The 20,150-nt window shown below is 41.0% G+C and overlaps 1 protein-coding gene across 4 annotated transcripts in view; it reads left to right on the plus strand.

The window, feature by feature from the left end:
* col12a1b (collagen, type XII, alpha 1b) overlaps nt 1–20,150 on the plus strand; it is a 151,801-nt gene that overhangs the window by 41,561 nt on the left and 90,090 nt on the right. For all 4 annotated transcript variants that reach the window (XM_085247752.1, XM_085247749.1, XM_085247750.1 and 1 more), the window contains exons 16-27: nt 908–1,032; nt 3,085–3,234; nt 3,522–3,641; nt 4,736–4,900; nt 5,086–5,232; nt 6,691–6,836; nt 9,522–9,651; nt 12,377–12,522; nt 13,472–13,598; nt 15,556–15,692; nt 19,012–19,141; nt 19,517–19,656. In XM_085247752.1, the coding sequence (XP_085103878.1) occupies nt 908–1,032; nt 3,085–3,234; nt 3,522–3,641; nt 4,736–4,900; nt 5,086–5,232; nt 6,691–6,836; nt 9,522–9,651; nt 12,377–12,522; nt 13,472–13,598; nt 15,556–15,692; nt 19,012–19,141; nt 19,517–19,656 (1,663 nt within the window). The remainder of the gene's footprint in view (nt 1–907; nt 1,033–3,084; nt 3,235–3,521; nt 3,642–4,735; nt 4,901–5,085; nt 5,233–6,690; nt 6,837–9,521; nt 9,652–12,376; nt 12,523–13,471; nt 13,599–15,555; nt 15,693–19,011; nt 19,142–19,516; nt 19,657–20,150) is intronic.

The following is a 20,150-nucleotide window of genomic DNA, read 5'->3' on the forward strand; positions in this document are numbered from 1 at the left end:
GGATACAGTACAGGACCTTTTTTTACAGTATTCTTCTATATTACTACCTTACAATATAAAGCGCCTTGAGGCGACTGTTGTTGTGATTTGGCGTCATATAAATAAAATAATAATAAAATGGAATTGAATTATTACAGCATGATTGCACAAAGACTAATAGAAATGTAAATGTTTACACAAAAATCATTAATTTTGATGTGGGGAAGCTGTTTTTCTGTGCTTAGACTGTTAAACACATAAACAGTGCTAATGTTTAGGTAGCAGCTTAGCTAGCTGAATACATGGTACAAGGTTGATGCACAGTAGCAAAAGATGTAAAGCTTTTCCAAAAATAAACTTTTGTAGACTACATTGTGTGCAGTGATTTCAGATTATATTCTGATCACAGCAGGCAGGTAAAACCTCCCAAATCTGGCTATTAGCATTGTCTGAGTAACACTGAACACAAACACATTGTTTTTGTTCAGTGTTACTCGGACCTTCATAGGGAATCTCTTAATTTGAAATTTGAGGGGTAAAGTTACATCTTAGTTTGGAATTCAACCCTTAATAAATCAAATAAAGCTTTGTTATGCTTTCAAACTAACATTTATTCTTGAACCAGTGCTGCGAATCTGACTGCAGTCAAACATTTAGGTTTCAGCACACCCTCCACCAGCTATGATGTCATCTGATTGTTTATGCTGTACAAAATTGCTTAGAACTGAGGGAAGCAGCAAAGCTTCACCACTGACATGAAACAACTTCGTAAAGTTCCACGTCTTTGGTAAAAAAAAAGTTAATAAGTTGAAAAGTTAATATTAGTAAAGGGTTCACTGCTTATAGGCTTATAAGCTGATGATGATTTTTTTTTTTTTTTTTTTTCCGATGATTTTAGCGGTTTGTCTCTTTTCCCCTTTATCCTCAGATCAGGAACAAAGTACTCTGTCGCTGTGTTTGGGATGTTTGATGGAGGAGAGAGTTTGCCTCTTGCAGGAGAGGAAAAGACGACTCTCAAGGATGAACCCGAATCTCCTCATGTCACTCTTTCTGGTAAAAGCCGACAACAAACTTCTCTCTGCGCTCATTAGCAGGCCTGCAGAGCAGACGTTCTCTGATCTCTGACGTTGAAGTGTCGCTCAGATTAGTGCCAAAACTTTGGTTTATATGTTATCACAGGGAATTGAAATCGCTGTCGCTGTGGGACTGAAACTCGGCACAGATGATTACGATTCATTGAAATTATTTAGAGATGCTTGGCTCACATTTTCTCACCTCCCTACTGTTAGTGGGAGTGTAATGTGGAGCAGAGTTACATGCGATCAGGTGTTGACATGAATATATATATGAACTGCACAAATGATCCCCTCACATGCTGCAAGCACTGAGCTTTAATGGCATTGCCATAAGCAGTTAGACTTTTTTATGATCCAGAGGGTTCGATGCTGGAGGGATGTATGCAGCTAGGAAAATGTTATGCTTCCCATCAGACCCCGAGGAGGTGCTGATCCGCAGCAGAAATTCCTGCTGTAATGTGAAGCAGACACGGTGACCGACTGCCCACCGAGCAGGGAACGCGCCAGGCCACTCCAAGATCCTTGCTTACTTAACTGCAGCTCTAACAGAGCAGGCTTTAATTCAGTGTTTTTGACAGGTCCATATGGTCTTTAATGTGTCCTTAATATGCTGCAGAAACATTATTTTTTACTGTCCATTAAATTTAATCCTTTTTAAATTTTGCTCTTTACACAAAACTGGAAAAATCTGACATTGAAGCGAGAAAACGTGATTCCAAGCATCTTTTCAGGATTTGTCTAATGAAAACGTTAACCTTCAATGCTAATTGCATCCACAAAGGAGAGTGAGAGAAAAAGTGAGGGTGAAGTGTGTGTCATCGCAAACATAAAAGGGCAGGTTTTCTGTCAATTCTGGACGAGTTGCCTGTTTAATAGCAGGATTACAGTCGAAATTACAACTTGGAGCAACAACTGGAGATTTTGTCATCACAAAAATGTATCAGATTGAACCAAGAACAATTTCGAGTCATCATGTAAATCTGAAGAAAACACTTCAAAGTAATTTGGAAGGATCTCATCTCATGCATGCTGCGCAGGGAGCTTTCAGCCTTAGTGGAGATATACAGGTTCAGACTCATGTTACTGTTGTTTACTTGTAAACAAACAGCATCTTTTATGCAAATAATCTCAACTCCAGAAATAGTTATTTGTATTTTCTGAAACTTTCAAGCATCTTGTTTATAGTAACACCACACAGTTCCTTTAACTGAAGCTTAGACACAAAAGCAACAACAATTCGGAGCTGCTACAGGTTTCGGCAGGACACAGACACACTGGGCTGAATTTTCATTTGCTCCTCCTCAGAGACACTGATTCCAACAGTTGTCTGCAGCTTATTAGAAACCTATGAAAGCTGCCTCTGTTTATGACATCTGTTTTTATTAATAAACGGCACCGGGACATGAGCGCGTTGTTTACTGGCGGTGGTATAACTCAGACAGACCGCGGCCAAGCATCCAACTCGAGCATCAAGCATCTGTTTCTGCTGCCTGCTAAAAAATGAAGTTGCTCGTCTCCTCTCATCTTTTTAATCACACACACAGGCACCCTGTTTTTAACTGCTGGGCGTGTCGTCCTAAAACCATGGACGAGCGGCCATTTTTCACCCCCTACAGGTACCTGGAGCAGGAATGCGCAGTAACTTCAGGGAGCAGGAGGCCTCGTAGATCACAGTATGGGAGAGGCTAATCGCTGCTGAGACTACAGCAGCACAAAACACCCCGAGTGTCTTGCTGTGCTGGAAGAAAGACACAGAGAGAAAAAAAGACCATGAAGAGAGCTCTTAATTCTGCACTGACAGCTGTTACACAACGTGTGAATTATTTGTGTTACATAATGTAAATCTGTTGTCTAAGCATCTTGTGATTGTGAGAGTTTTCGTGATGTCCTGCTTACTCCTCTGTCCTCCTGATGCATTTCCTCTCACTCTTTCACACTTTTCCCTCACACAGTAAGACTAAACAGACACTTGTGGTGGGTATCTGTTGTGTACTAACCTCCTCTCCTCCCAACACCACCGTCTCTACAGACGCTCAGTGTAAGACCACAGCGAAGGCCGACATCGTGCTGCTGGTCGACGGCTCCTGGAGCATTGGACGCATTAACTTCAAAACCATCCGCAGCTTCATTGGTCGCATGGTCAGCGTGTTTGACATCGGCCCAGAAAGAGTCCAGATTGGTAAAGCTTTCACTATTGTTACTATAACGACATGAGTCACATGGAGGGATGTTTTCCTTCAGACAACTGTCTCTTGGTATTCGCCTAACCTTAACCTCCCTTAATGGTATCTTTAAACCTCAATGGAAGATATTGTGCTCATTTCTAGATCCATATTTTAATTTTGGGAATTTACTAGAGTAGCTTTGTGTGAGTAACAGTTCAATCTAACCCCCATCCTGTATCTGAAATAAGCTGTTTTACACCAAATCAGAGTGGCTGTATCCTTAGTGTTGTATTTTCTGCAGGTCTGGCTCAGTACAGCGGTGACCCAAAGACTGAATGGCACCTGAACGCCCACCCCACCAAAGAATCCCTGATGAATGCTGTTGCCAACCTGCCATATAAAGGAGGAAACACCATGACGGGTGATTTTTTTTTTTTTTAGTACTTTGGCCCAGCTCTCACTGACCTGGGTGCCAGTGTGGGAGACAAATTGATTCATTTTTATATACTGTGGCAAATCACAACGTATACAAAGTATAAAGTATAATTTCAAAGCACTTTACATACTGGGGCCAAACCCTTGGTGTGAGACTCAGCCACAGTGGAGAACGAAAAGCTCACTTTTAAGAGGAAGAAACTTCAGACAGATGTGAGGAAGACGATGGACAAACTACCGGAGAGAATTGACACAAAGTTAATAAGATGCAGCATGGAGCGTTAGAGCGAGGCGAGACACACTAAGCATAGACGGTAATAATTCAACAAGACTTATTTTATTACTCAGTTGAGAAGATATAAGCAGAAGCAGTACAAGTTAATAGTGACAAAACACTGGAAGCAGCAGCTGAGCTTAGCATTGAACAGCTGGAAGGAAAAGCTGATCTACTATAACATGATGGTCTTCCATGGAAATCCAAACCTACCACTCATAGACAGACACACAGAATTATAAGGGGTTTAACTTTAAAGCGATCACAGTGAATAGGTAGAAAGGCTGCTCATCAGTTTGTTACCTGTTGAAGTTCAGCATCTGCCTGCTGAGTTGGGGTCAGAATTCACTCAGCTTCCACTCTGAGTTCTTGGCTAGCTTAGTGTTAGCATGCTGTCTGTGCAGATGCTTGCAAAGAGTTGAAGTTGTGTTAGCAGCATAATTTAACAGCTGTTTGTCCTAGATGCAGTCTCCATTTTACCATCACACTCTTGTCCTTTTGTCCAATGAAAATAAAAGTAATGTCCATATCAACGCTCTTAGACTGTGGCACTGTTTTCCACCTCTGGCACGTGAACTGAAATCAGCTAACTGTGGCGTGTGTGCAAGAGGAACGAATAAGTGGGGTCAATAGAACCAGTTCTCGATTCCTGTCCTTGATAATGGACATATTCGGTATCACATGATCCAGCTGTAAGCTTTCTGATGGGTCAGGTTAGTTTCAGAGGGGTTAAACAACAGAAAAGCAGCATGCAGTGCTTTGTGATCTGCACACATAACTGAAACTTCTTCCTCACTGTGGTACAGGAATGGCTCTGAACTTCATCCTTCAGAACAACTTCAAACCCAACGTGGGGTTGCGTCCAGACTCCCGCAAAATAGGCGTCCTGATCACTGACGGAAAATCCCAGGATGAAGTCATTGTAAATTCACAGAACCTGAGAGACAGCGACATTGAGCTCTATGCTATTGGTGAGTAAGCTTCACTGGTTTAAAGAAAAGGAAATTAAAACACGTTTGAACTTTTGGATGATTGCTACCTGCATGCAGCGAAGCAGAAAAAGTACCTGACTTTACTAGAATGGGCTGAAAATGATCAACCAGCAGCCACTTTAGTCATCTTCCTTCATCAAACTCATGGTTTATTTTTCTCACAGGTGTAAAAAACGCTGATGAGAATGAGCTGAGGTCCATCGCCTCTGACCCAGATGACATTCACATGTACAACGTCAACGACTTCAAGTTCCTGCTGGACATTGTTGACGAACTCTCTGAAAACCTGTGCAACAGCGTTAAGGGCTCAGGTAGGGAAGATGTCACATGCTCAGAACACTGGCACAGATACCTGCTAATGAGCGCTAACTAAAAGATAAAATATGTGAGTAATCAGGTCATCTTAATTATTTAATGTTATCGAGGTGCATCCATGGACCTAAACATAAACTAAGTATTGCTATGAGCAACAAACTCACCAAAACTGAAGTACAGACTTCTGGGACAGTCTGTTTGTGTAATTAACCACACAGCAGATAGTTCCATTAAAATGCTCCAAGAAGTGCCAGCAGCACAAAGCTGTTCTAGAGGTCTACTTCAGTGATTTGAATTAGCGTAGGTGAAGCCGAGCAGGGCTAGCAGCTACGACCGCTTGTGTCTGCACCATCCTATTAGCCATAATGGCCACATCCTTAACTTTAAGCCTTAACAAAATCCAAAGGGGTGACTTATCCAAACATTCGTTATCAACTTATCCCAAAGTTTCATTGTACACGTACAATGACAATATAAGGCTTTTCTATTCTGTTCACCACCTGTACAGGTGTTACAAAAGGGGAAAACATCCACAGGCCAAAGCTGGGGTGTTTTTTGTATCGGTCTGTGAATCTCTTTATTTCTGCTGTAAAGTTGGACATTTTATCATGGCAGTCTATAGGGACTGACTCTCAGTCTGAGTCTGCCTCAAGTGGACACTAGTGGAAATGCGGCTTGGTATGACAAGGCAAACACATACAGTATGCATTGGCAGAATTTAAAACAAATGAAGCAGAAAGTCCAAAGCAGTGTGATTTAAATATCACAATTTCATCATAAACTTCTTATTCCTGCTCATGAAAATGCCGCAGAACATGGCGATATGGTACGCTTTAGCTAAAGATTTAAAGCTCTGTACATTTTCACAAGTAAATAGCAGCTCACAGCTCTTTGTACAAACTATTCTTTAAAATTACTGTGGTGGTGGAAACATCACAGTTTAAAAAAACAAACAGTTTTTAACATGGACAATCAGACATTGGTGTTTATTTTCCCGCAGGCTTTCAGCAGGTTTTATAAGAACCTGAGCCTGTGAAATCTGCTGACAAAAACTTTTAGTCTAAATCAAAGACATCCTCTTCATTGGTACAGCTTGAGAGATGAAACTAATGGCTGCTGACAAGTAGAGAGTAGAGATTACTTTGACATTATCCAGACTTGGCTGAAAGATAAAAGCAAAAATGATAAATTTGTAGATATATTTGACTCAGCTCTGCCTGACAGTGTCAATTATTTCAGACCTTCAAAGGACGTTGCGACACATCCAAGCATCTGATGGAAACTTTCGTAGTGGACGTACTTTATGTGTGTAAATCAATTTTAAGAGGAAACAATTTACAGCTGAGCCGGAGAAAACCAGTTTTTAAATGAAGCAGCCGGCCAGGAGCTTTACTGTCAGAGGAGCGAGGGCAGATTTGTGGATCCCAATATCTGTGCCGTTTGTTTCTTTTCAGATGATGAGTCAGTGGCAGCGCCCACCAACCTGGTGACCTCGGAGGTGACGCAGAGCTCTTTCCGCGCTACCTGGACTCCACCTGACGGTCCCGTGGACCAATTCCGCGTCACTTACGTGATGGCGGCCGGGGGACCCACCGAGGAGGTGAGATGAAGCTCACCTTCTCTAAAACCAGGCAACAAGGTTTAACTCGTCAGATACCAGTCACAATAAAATTTAATTGACATAAAAAAAAACTAAAGTAAGGAGATAGAGATGAGGAAACAGGAAATTAAAGTCAAAAGATACGCTCCAAGAAAATGATCTAAAGCAATCTCGAACATAACACACTGTTTGAAGGTATGATGAGGATAAATGAGGAGAGAGGCAGTACCCTATTCTTTCCTCTTCGCATCCTCCACCTGGTTTCGGTATAAAGTCGGTTATGTCATTGTTGTCTGGTATCCATTCTATTGTTCCATCTCTAAATGGTCAAAAGACCTTCAGATAATTGGAGTATTTTACAGGACTTAGAAGAATCCGCTCAGTCTGCTTCCTGTGACGGTAAACTTTATGTTTGCCAGCTGTTGGATCATTCTCTGAATATCAAACAGCAACTTGTTTTCTTATGAATTCCCTTTGGCTCCTATTAGCTAATTAGATAATTCTTTTGTTTGTTTATAGGAAACCAAAACCACAGCTTCCTGTAAATTTCAGATAATGACTGTTGCACAAAAACAGACTAATTAACGCTAAATTCCCTCCCGCCCTCCCTCACACAAAAACAGACTCTCGGGTGAGTTTCCAAACACCCAGGTCTGGCTTTTATTCAAAACTGCACTTTAGGTGGCCCCCAGGATCTGAAATGTGGATCCTGGCTGGTTTACTGAACCTACGCTGAGTTTAGACGTGATCTGTTGTCAGTTGTGTCTTTAACAACACGTTACTGGACCCTTTACTGGCTCTGGTCAGGCAGAGCCTGCGATGATTTCACTCCATCTATTTGGTTTAATGTTATAGATTCACACTGAGCCAGGATGCCTCCCCTGCAGCCACTTTTCATTAACATGTTTACATTGGACTGCTTGAACAGCGTTGGGTATTAGTGCAGACCTTATCTGCTGGGATTTACACCCACTTCAGCCCGTTACAAGGAGGGTCAGCACAGAGGCCATAGCGTGCTGCCACGAGGTGGAACTCGTATATAACTGTGTATATTCAAAAGGAAAAATAGAAATGCGTTAAATTAATAGACAAAGAAGGGGCTGTGCGGTGAGTGAAGTGTGTTCTTGGCTTAATTTTAAGTCTTAAAAATGTACGATCAACCCGTGCAGCTGCTGTTTTAGGCAAAGACACTAAAAATCGATGAGTGGGATTTGTCTCTGAAAACCTGATGCTAGGATCGATATCATTATAACAAAACTATGTAATTGTTATTTTTTTAAAGGTTTGGTTACAGAGTCTCATATTTAGAGTGTCATCATTTGCCAGAAAGAAGAAAAGAAGTACACAATAAACAAAGTAAAGTTGACTCTAAAATTATTATTATTATAATTCAAATTTCCAATATTGTGAACATAAAGTCCTTGGATTATGATAAGCGAATGACTGATACTGTGACAGCTCAAAAGGAAGCAGGACACAAGAAAAACAAACACATACATTCATGAAAACCCAGCACAAATATTAAATGTCTAAACTTTTACTCTTGGGTCCTGTTCAATCTGATCTCTGTGTCAGGAAAAATAATACACGATTAAGAAGATTACCCCTGTGTTTGGAGTTGCTCGTATGGTGTGTGTGTGTGTGTGTGTATATTATTGGTCATTATCAGCTAGTTTTAACCCACAATAGCATGGTATGTGACGTGAGTGTTCATATCAGCTGAAACTCCCTTTATTTAATGTGCTGCATGTATCCCAATGTAAACTCAGGTGGGCTGGACCAGAAAAACTATTGCAAAACAAACCTTTTTTTATTTTAATGTATTGAAGTATGTTCATCTGTTACAAAGCAGATGATCATACTGAGAGATCTTATAAGTATTATAGGCACATTACAGTGGCTTTACAGATCACAGTGGCTTTACCAGAGCAAGGGTTCACTGCTCTGCAAGCAAGTATAATCCTGGCTCCACATTGCAAACAAATATATCTTTATGGTTGCTTCCAGTAAATTAAATCTAAAGTTTGTGCTAAAAAATAAATAAATAAAGAGAATGTATCAGCTTGTTTCCCATCCTATTTTGATAATCTTGAGTGTCTGATTCAATAAAGATTAAGGTAAGGTTACACCAGTGGAGTCAAGAAAAACTGTGGTCGAGATCCATTGGAAACAGGTTGAGCTTAATGAATCACAGACACAAATAACTTGATAAGAGGGAGATATTTTCCAGATTACCAAACTGAAGAGCCCACCAGCCTGAGAAGCTGCAGACTCTTTGTGTTTGTTTGTTATTTCTCGGCTGGGTTTGATTTTCCAGCAGAATAGTGCAGGAATGTGACGCTATTTCAAAGCCAAGTTGAACATCCCGCACGAGGACTTTCCCACCAGCACAATAGATTCAGGCTCAACAGACTACAATTATCCAACGGTGAAAAGACAGATAAAAGTTTTAATGACATCACGAAGAGAGGTGAGAGGTGAAACGTCTTCAAGCAACTTAAAGAAGTCCAGACGCTTTTCTTTGTAAGCTCCTTTGACTACGATGACCTGGATGACTGAGAACCTTCACAGACATCACGAAGAGAGGCTTCTTTGGTTTTTGATCCCAGGCACTCTGTTTTTTTTTTACTTTCTGAGGTGAAATTTACCAGCTATGGAATGATAACCAGTCCTTTATCATTTCAGGTGCTGGTCGACGGATCCGTGAACACCTTAGTGCTGCAGAAACTGTCGCATCTGACCGAATACATTGTCAATGTTTACTCTGTGGTTGGCGAGGTGAACAGCGAGCCTCTGAAGGGCACTGAGACCACATGTGAGTATTTCCTCTTCACCTCTGTACCTTCTTGTTCTGTGCCGGACGTAATGTGTGCACTGCTGTTATGTTTCACGGGTGTTGGAGTGGTTGGACAGTTGAAGAGGGGCAGAGACAGCAAAAAGCCTGTTCGGATCCACAAAAGTCCAATATTAGACTCCAGATAGAAGTCTCAACTGGCCCCTGGACCTTATGTTTGATTCCCCTGCTCTAAGTCATTAATGATGATCTCATGATGGTCATCATTGGTGATGATCCCTGCCCTAAATCTAACTATGCTACACTATAAGGGCAAAAGTACTGAGAAACAAAGCTTATTCTTTGATTTCAGGTGCTTTCAGTCCCATTGCCACAGGTGTATAAAATCAAGCACTGTCTGCCTTTACAAACCTTTCTGAGAGACATTGCCTCTGGCATTAACATCAGCACTAAAACTGTGTGCTGGGAGCTTCATAGCCTATCTTAAACCTCAGAGGCTTAAGCAGGATTGTTTCTCCACTCTCCAAAATTCAAAAACGGCTCTTGCCGATTGAGAGAAGAGCTGAGTTTTTATTCTTGTTGATTTTTTTAAAACCTCTTAGTTCAAAGACATGATTAAAGAAGAGGTTTGAAGGCCGATAGTATCATCGCATTGTGGTGCTTCACATTTGTGGGAAAGCGTTCTATTTCTTCCATATGGTTTGTGAGATAAACAGCTTGATTTCTCCGCTCATTATCCTGTTTCACACACATCCATGGAAGTCATCTGCCCGCCTTCATATCTGGTCCAGCATCTGTGTTTATACTACATATATTTAGCATCTGATCTGAGGTGGAAATATGTTTAACACAGTCCCATGATGCAATCCTGAGAGCGGATGTTAGTCGGAGTAGGAAAAATGGGGCAACTGTTAAAATTAATCAGGTCTGCGGTCGTTGCATGTATCTTAGATAAACTCATAGAGTTTAACAACGTGTTTAGTGCACAGCTCTAAGTGATTTTATTTGCTCATTTGTCCTTTAAAGTTCCCTTTATTTGTGCTAAAATGTGTGATTGATTTTTACAACAAGCGGCTTCTCACTGTCATAAAACAATAACTGGCTCTTGTGTTGCTGTCGGTTTTATGGTGGCCAGCAGCTGTCAGATCACTGTGGCTTTGTTTACTGTAATTTTTAAACTAACACTCGATTAGGTCATAATGTCCTTCTTAAAACAGTGTCTATAAAGGTCTGGGGTCTGTGGGTTTGGGTGGGGGTGACATATATCATGATGTCACATAGTGCTAAAACAGTAAGGAGGTGGGATTTTTTTTGCAAAGCCACACTCTTAAAAAGCCAAAATTCACACATTTGTGGGTGTTTAAAAGGTTACATCCAGTTTCAAAGCAAAAGTGTGAAATACTCATCCTCCTTTCTTCTCGCTTTCCAATACAAAAAAAATTAGGTTGGGTTTTAATGCGATTACCGTAGACTGTAAATAAAAGACGTATATAGCCAGCTTCTCCCATTGGTTTGAAGCCTTATAGCATTTTTGTTTCTTGGTCCTAAAAGTAACCTTATTTTGATGAGAGGCTTGGGTGCTAAGTCTTCAGCTAAAGGTAGTTAGTTTGGTTAGAAAGCTGCGTCCATAAACTGTGCGGGTGCACAGATCCCTGCTGGTCAGTGTTAAGTAGCCTGATAAAATATTCACTCGTCAAGACTGAAGCCCAAACTTCTTGAACAGTGTGTACCACAAAGCGAGCCATATTATCAGATAATTCCAAGAATAATGCTCCAAAAGGCACAAACACATCAGAAGTCCAGTTCAGCAGAGGTGAGGCCAAACCATAGACCTGAATAATGAATATAGCTTCTCGGTCTGAAATGTGAAGCCAGTGCAGATCTTCCATGGGAAAATCCACCTTTATACTGTCTACGAGCCTAGCAGACAGTGATCAGCTAGAGCTGCCTGTAATGTATCAGGATACCTGTAATTTCAAGTCGCCGTGCTCCTAATCAAGTTTCCAGATGGATGAGTTCACCCGCCATACAGTTGTTATGCAGGGAAAATATCCATAGAGACTAAAGCCGAGGCTGTAAACATGTTTAGTTCTGCAGTAAAGTTGGACTTTTTAACATGGCTTTCAGAGCCTCAAGTGGCCATTAGAGGAACTGCAGTTTCATGGACTTTATTAATTCTAACTATGCACTATTTAAGATCAGGATTTAGGAGCACACTGTTTTTTTATTATTTTTTTTTTTAAAAAAACTTCTCTTCTGTATTTATTCATCTTTTATCAAATAAAAGCACATTCAAAATTTTTAACTATTTTGACATCTGTGTGTCCAAGAAGCCAGATTTCTTCAGCAAATACCTTTCTGTGTTAACCTGGTTTTATCTTCTATATCTCTGTGTTTCCATGAAGCGTGTTGGTTAGCTTTTTTATGTGACATCCAACAAAAAGTAACGAATAAGTCCTGAAAAATATCCTGAAAAAACAGAAGCCATCAAAAGCCCGAAGCTTTAAGATCACTTTGGGACATTTTGGGTCTGTTGGGGTCATTATCCTGTTATTGTACCAAAACCACCTCTGCATATTATAACTAAAAGATCAAGGAGCGTTAATCCAGAAAATCTGAAAAACGGAATTAATTTCTGTGCCTGAACCAACAAACACAGAGATTTGTCCCCTCTGTTACTGTTTAGCAAAGCCAAAGAAGACCATGGCTGTGCCGTGTGTTAAACTGACTGTTTTTGTCCCCTCAGTGCCGCTGTACACAGTGAAGAACATGAACGTGTATGATGAGACCTCAGTCTCCATGAGGGTCAGCTGGGACGGAGTAGTCGGCGCCACCGGCTACATGCTGCTGTACAATTCCATCAATGCCTCCGAGCCTCAGCTGGAGAGTGAGGTACACGAACACCGAGGTTACAGTACTTTATCCCTGACAATGGTTTGGGTCTGCAAACTGTATTTATGATCCCAGTCCCAACAATGTGAGTAAGTAAACTTAATAATGTTCCCACAATGTCACAAATTCACCACAACACAGGGACACTCGCACGTAGATCGACACAAATCTGACACATCTCTTTATTTGCGTGTTGAGGTTTTCCACATTTATTTGATATTAGCCGGCTTCTGCTTGCATCACCTTACTACTTTCAGATGTGGATACAATGAGGAAGTAGACCTCTGCAGCCCGGCTCAGGCCAGGCCTACGAAGAGCAGAGCCCTCAGACACGCTGGGTAATGGCAAGGATTAGCTCATGGCCTGAAGTCATCGAGATGACATAAACAGAACAGATGGGACTGAATGCCTCTTTGGTGTTAACCTACATTTGCGATTATACAGCTGAGGAAAATTTAAAGGATGATTAAATGTACAGTGAGGTGGTCTTTACTGGAAATCAGGCGGCAACTGTGAAGTAGAGGGGAGCATTAACTTACTTTGCAGCACATGTTATTTGACATACAATTTCGTGAAGACCCTTTTATATCAAATTTCTCAAAAATTTCTTGCTTTTTTGTGTTTAATGTGTGATTTAAAAGAAGAAGATGCATATTGAAAGGTTTAATGAATAATCAGTGAGGTTATCGGCTTACGTTCAAAGACCCCAATGGTGACCCCGAAGTGTAAGAGACAAAACCCCTGTTATATCCATGTATTATACTTGTTACCTGGGCCATTGTTAAAGTTACTATCATTAGGACTATTAGCTACTTATTGATTGTTTTTATTTATGCTAAAAAATATTTTGACGACTCTTTTGTCTGTGCACACCGAGTTCAGCCGTTCTTCCAGTTTCAATGTATGCTAGTTCCGACGGTCACTTTCCTTCACCTCTGTCCCTGTGCAGCTACGTGTTGGAGATGTAACCAGTACCCAGTTGGAGCAGCTGATACCAAACACAGCGTACAACATCAGAATTTACGCTGTGTACGGAGAAGCCACCAGCGAGCCTCTGGAGGGCACGGGAGTCACCTGTATGTAACATTAAACTGATTTTAACTGTTTAAAATGTGATCTCTGAGGATATTTAATAGGATCAGAGCTCCTGTAATGTCGGTGGATTAAAACTCCACCAGCAAGCCAAACACTGGACAGGTGAAGGTAGATGGAGTGTAGCTATCAGCCTGGGTGTCAAGTAGTCACGATAGAAGGAAAAATGCTATTAGAAACTCATTAAAAACTGTCCAGTAGCAGTATTTTAGCTGAAGGAAGAATCAGGTCTTTAGAAGCTGCTTCAGTTCTTTTCAGTGATCCAAAAGCATAAAACAGTCGGACCGTGAGCCGTCTGTCTGTGAGTCAGTGCTAACCGCTGAACCAATGTGCTGGTGATTAGTTCATCATCCTCCAATTTACCTTTATATCCATCATCATCTTGATTTTTTGGAGCCGCAAATGTCCATATTTAGCTTTCTAGATTTCTTAGCAATGTCACGGTCCTGGGTCTTATGACCCAGTGTTTTGAGTTTCAGTTCTTTTGATGTTCATAGTGTATGTTTAAGCTTATCAGGTTTCCTAAGTTTATTTGTTATCATGCCTAAGTGTTTCTAGTTCTTATTATTTCCCCCTCGTGTTCCAACTATGTTAAATCTCCCTTGCCCTTCGTGTGTTTCATGTCTGTTGTCTTATGTTGTTATGTCTGCCTCTCATGTTCCTGTTTCATTTTGGAGAGATCTCGTGTTTTTATATTATGGATTATGTTTTGAGTCCTTTGTGGTACTGTTTCGTGTTTCCCTAGATCTCAGTTATGGTTATCTTAGGTTTTGCTCTTTGGCTTCGTCATATGGCTTCCCTGTGTTCCATGTTATGTCCACTGTGATGGTTTTGTACCATATTTCAGGTTCCTATATTCTGTCTCCCCAGTTGCTGTTAAGTTTGCATGTTTAGAATTCAGTCAGTGTGTTTCCTGTTTTACTTTGAAGGTCCATGTCTCATGTGAGTGTTTCTAGTTTTGCTTCCCTTGCCTCGTCCTGCTTTATTACCCTCAGCTGTTCCTCCATGTGTTCCCACTTCCCCTAATCACCTCCTGTGTATTTAAGTCCTCTGTTTTCAGTGTGTGATTGTCAGGTCGTCTGTTGTCCACGCCATGTTCCCCATGCCATGCTTCCAAGTTTCTTGCCTAGGTTTTTCTTATTGCTTGTTTAGATTCCCCAGTTTAGGTTTGTGTTAATTTTGCTTCAGTTTGCCTTGCCCTTTGTTTGTACCTCTTCTACTAGCCTTATTAAACGGCTCGCCTTTTGTTAACATTTCAAGTTCTGTTCCCTGTTCCTTGGCGTCTGCGTTTTGGGTCCTTTTTCAATTCATACAGTCTGCCCTCGCCAGACTGTGACAAGCAAACTATATCTATAAACTTTACAGGAGCAACAAAGAAATAGAAGTAGATATCTACTAGTTAGTGCAAAGCACCACACAAATAAAACAAGAAAGGTTAGTAAACTACAGTGGTTTAGTAGCCAACTCATATCGTACACTGGTCATGTTCTTACAAACCTCAAAGAGCTCAACTATGTTAAAGCTGTCCGCAGACCCGCTCCGTCTCAGAAAGAATTCAAATATTTAAAATCCCTCCCCCCACTTTTCTAAAGTGTTTACTTGAAATCAGAACTTCCATCCTGGATCATTTTTTTCTCAGAAATGGTTTTTAGGAAAGGTAAGGGGTTTCGGAGTTTTATTTCATGTCAGCTGTTGTTTTATAAGAGCTGGATCTCATCTCGATAGAAAACAGATGCACTACAAACCAAAGCAGGACCGCTTTCTTTAAAAAAAGAAAAAAGAAAAAATAAGCTGCTGTCTGTTTTTCAGCTCTTCAGTTTTGGCCTCACAGCGTCAGCCGGCAGTGTCTTTGAATGTCTTCACAACAATGCTGAGAGTGAGGAGATGTTGTTGAGCTTCACTCAGGGTGGTTAACGTTTCCTTTGCCCTGTCTTCCCGCAGTGCCCAGGCCGGCTGCCGGACAACTGAGAATCAGCGACGTTACTCACAGCACCATGAGGCTCAACTGGGATGCTGCTCCTGGACCCGTCCGCAAATACATCATCACCTACAAACCTGAGGAAGGAGAAGTGAAAGAGGTACAGCTGTGGCTTTATGATGGTGTGCTAGCTCCACTGCAGGGTTACATGACAAATACATGAAAAACCTCAGAGGGAGTGCTAATGCAGCAGTTGTTTAATTATGGGCGGAGTTATGATCAATATATTTCATGGTCGTGGTTTATTACACTTTCTAGGTTTGAAAGCGCAAAATAATTGATTAGTCACAGTCATTTCTAGGCACATACATTAGATATTCAGGTTTCAGCTCTGTAATGTCAGGATTTGCTGCTTTTCACTGCTTCAACTTATTATAAACTGAACAGGCTTAGATTTTGGACAAAACTATTAATTCAGTTTATTGATTTGAATATTAATTTGTAGATTAATCAGTGATAAAATGAGAACCAGCATGCCTCCCATTCATGTCCGTCCCATAGAAAGCACCAGTATGTGGCCTCCTAAGTCGTCACCTTATTCAGTGCTGATTGTTTGTTCATTGAAGGAAATAATGAGTTTTTCGTTTGAAAGAAGAAGCAAAAATCAGCTTAAGGAGGTTGAGGGGAAGTAGGCTTTAACCCCATGTCCCTGTTTTAGTTGTGTTAAGGCATAAAAACTACCTGGTTAAGCTCAGGAAAAGATCAGGATTTAATTTAAAATAAAATGTAACCAAATGTAACCAGAATGTTGATTCCAACAATAGAGTTTATGCACTTTTTTGCACCGCACAGTTCTCCTACACAATCTCCAAGTCACTGATCAGAATGGATGATAAAGGGACTGTGAGAGGGCACCTAGTGGCTGTAACTGATGTCTGTCTGTTTCCAGAGTGCATTAAATTGGACGTCTTTATTTTAATTCAATATGTTTCCATTCTATTCATATAGTCATACTTCACAATAAAAGTGCTCTCAAAGGCCTTCTATATTATAAGGTGAAGACCTTACAACATTAAGAAAATAAGCACTTGCAAACAGTGGGGAGGAAAAACTCCCTTTTTAACAGGAAGAAGAATCCCAGTAGAATCAGCATCAACACACAAACTTAAAGAGGAGAGGAGGAGAAATGCTCAGTGCATCATGGGAAGTCTATCGGCAGCTGGAGCCTATAGCACATAGGTGTCAAACTCTGGCCCGCGGGCCAAATTTTGCCCGCAGCCTAATTACATTTGGCCCGCGAAGCCATACCAAATTACTATTAGAGCTGGCCTACTGGTATTATACAGCTAATATATATATTGTTTAGTATTAAGCTTTGCGTGTTCCATATTCAGTTTTTCAGCAAAACGTGTTTGAGTCCATAAGAAAAGATTCATTCTTATATCTGGAGGAATAAATATATTTCAATAAATATTAATGTTAGCCCGCGACTTTGTTCCAGTTTTGAATTTTGGCCCACTGTGTATTTGAGTTTGACACCCCTGCTATAGCAACATGAAGAAGGTACGGTTCAAGGTCACCTGAGTCAGCCCTAACTAGAAGTTTAAAGCCTAATTGTAATAGTACAGAGGCCGTCTGTCTCCCGAAATGATGCGGGGAGATGGTTCCACAGAAAGCTGAGGCCTCTGCCTCCTGTTCGGCTTTCAGAAACTCTGCAACTACAAATATGCCTGCAGTCTGAAAGTGAAGTGGTCTGCAGGGATAAAATGATACTAAGAGGTCTTTAACACACGACGGAGCCTGATCGATCAGGACTTTATGTGTGAGGAGAAGCGTGACGTCCAACTTTTCTAAATCAGGCTCAGTAAGTGCAGCTGTGATCTTTTTCCATTGGCACGTATCAGCTGTCACTCCCTCATCGAATAAAAAGTTGCGTCTGTTTGAAAGTGCTTGTATTGTTTGTAAGGTCATTGAGGGTTGGTGTTGAACAATAAAGCCTCACAGAGAGCCTCATATAGGTGAAGTTTTACTCAGCAGAGATATCTTCGTTCTGGGAAAGTGATGAGTTACGGCCGACCTTGCAGCTCCTCTTTGTTGGCCTGGTGCTTATGAGAAACGCAGTCTGCTGGCAGAAGCACGCTGACTGCTGCAGCCAGCCCAGCCTGACTCCATCATCCCAGCTCCACTCTGTCCTCATAACTTCTCACTTGGATGTCAGCAGAGGACAAACAGTCTGGGATGACTCGGCAGCTGACGGTGCCGTCCGTGGATACCTGACATTTCCAGAAGATTCTGATAGATGACGCGAAACAGCTCGACTCCTCTTAAGGATTAGTGCTGAAGGCTTCTTGTCTCTATAGAGGAAGCCCACACATCTGGATGTATGCCCGAGTTAACTTAACTCTCTGCTGAAATGAAAAATCCGACTGTGGAGACTGTCTCTGCGCTTTAATATGTCAAAGCTTTTCGCTGATTTATTTGATGACCTACTATTCTCTGACCCTACAAGTGCACGTCTTTTACGTTCTTTGCTTTCATCTCAGTTGGTAAATATTTGAATCTGACTCATAAACTCAAAGCCTACTTTCAAAAACCTCTCAACTACATCACACAATAAATCCGACGGCGCTGCTGTTAACTCAAGGCCACATATAATCAAATAAAAGTCTTATTTAGTAATTTTTTTTATCTATCTGGGGAGGATTATGACATTTAAAGTTCACCAAACAGTGACCCAAGCCATGACGTCCATTTAGAAGATGTGAAATATAACAAATCTCCCTCCTTAGAGAGATCAAAAATGTTTTTGTCTCAGGCTGTAGATGTGTATATAATATTGCACATTTTACCACTAGAGTCTATGGAGACTGACACTGTTTTGGAGCCAGCCTCAAGTGGCCTTCAGAGGAACTGCAGAGTCTGTTTCTAATTTTAACTTTGCTTAGTTATTCAGTCATTTGCTTGCATCACATACAGACAGAGAAATTAAAATGAAATTAAAATTGTTATATATTAACCATGTTCACCTTTCACCTGTTCCATAAAGCTCTTCTCTTAAACTGATAGTTTAAAACTGCTTACAGCTCTGTTAAAGGCGTCGGTCTGTGGCAGGAATGAATGTTCCAGCTAATCGGCAAAGAGAACTGTGTTAGTTTTTTAGTTTTGCATTAGAAATTAAACTGTGGTCACATTCATCAGTTCATGTGGTATTTTATTCAGTGGCTTTAGGGTTTGTTTTTATAACCCATCAGGCATCAGGACAGTTTGGCATGCAGGGTGTAGGAACTGGTGATCAAAGCATTGAGTTTCCAGTTTGTAGACAGCTCTCTCTATCTTTTGAGCTACAAATGCCCCCACGTTTTATTTACTGCAAAGTCTGTGGGTATTTCAGGACTGTGGGTCTAAATGTAGCTGTCCAACCTCTGAGTGATTTTTTTTTTAAAAAAGAGTCACTAATAATTAAATTTTGCCTTTGACAGATCGAAGTTAATGGCGACATTACCACCCTGGTGCTGTCCAGCCTCATTTCCCAGACAGAATATGATCTAGCTGTCACCCCGATCTATGACGACGGTCCTGCGACCCCGATGCTCGGCAGCGCCATCACAGGTATGAATCTACATTTTATATTTTTTGGTCATCCTGCACTCATCAAAGAATGAGTGCAGAATTCTGGTTATAGCAAAAGCAGGAACAATCCTAACAGAGCATCCTCCACCTCTACAAAAAACCAGACTCGGTTAAGTTTTTCGTTTGAACAAATGAAGTGAAACAAAATCAGGGTTTGATTTAGGAAAGTGGCAATCACATGAAGGTTGGTCTACACTAAAAAGTCTTTAGATGATGTGTAGGGTTATATTTATAATGTAATATTAAGTGTTTTTATATCTTTAACTTTATGTAATAATATAAAAAAGGGACTCTTCACATGCTGTTGCATCATCACTAAGACATCCTCTGTCTCATTTCGGTCCATGTTTACAGATGTTGTTCCTGCGCCCAAGAACCTGCAGTTCTCTGAGGTGACCCACTCCTCGTTCAGAGTCACATGGGAACACGGAGGCCCCGACGTGTCCCTTTACCGTGTTGGCTGGGTTAAAAGGGGGGAGACAGACTTCCAGCAGGTAAGTGGGTGATGATGCGACCAGCCTGGCCATGTCTATAAAATGTCTGTGCTCAAATGAGTCGGGACAAAGACTGCAGCAGAAGAAGTTCTTTCCATGTCTGAATACAGAGTTTCTATTGGCAGCGACATCAGATTTTCAAGCTTTTTCCAGAACAAACTGCATGTGTGTATGTGCTTGTTAAAAGATGACACGTAAACCATCCGATAACACTGTTTATTCAGATCTAAGTGTCTAGTGCATTGGCTGAGGCTTCATCATTTCGACACACTGAAGTGCTTTATTACTTCTTTTGTTTTCATAGGCGTGAGTCCAGAATGCTATTCAGTTGTCATTCTGCGCTTTTGCAGCTTTTTGTCAGCATTGTTCATGTGTAGCACACCTTTAAGCTACACTTTCAAAACCTCAGCGTGTAAACTATGATGGCCATGATGACCCCGACACGCACAGTTTAACTGTGGACTTAACTAAGATAGCAGACTAGGATAATTACT

This window comes from Mchenga conophoros, linkage group LG15 (genome assembly GCF_057382185.1).
Source record: "Mchenga conophoros isolate Kocher_MC1m ecotype Shallow Benthic linkage group LG15, M_conophoros_male_GT1.1, whole genome shotgun sequence".
Classification (NCBI taxonomy): Eukaryota; Metazoa; Chordata; class Actinopteri; order Cichliformes; family Cichlidae; genus Mchenga; species Mchenga conophoros.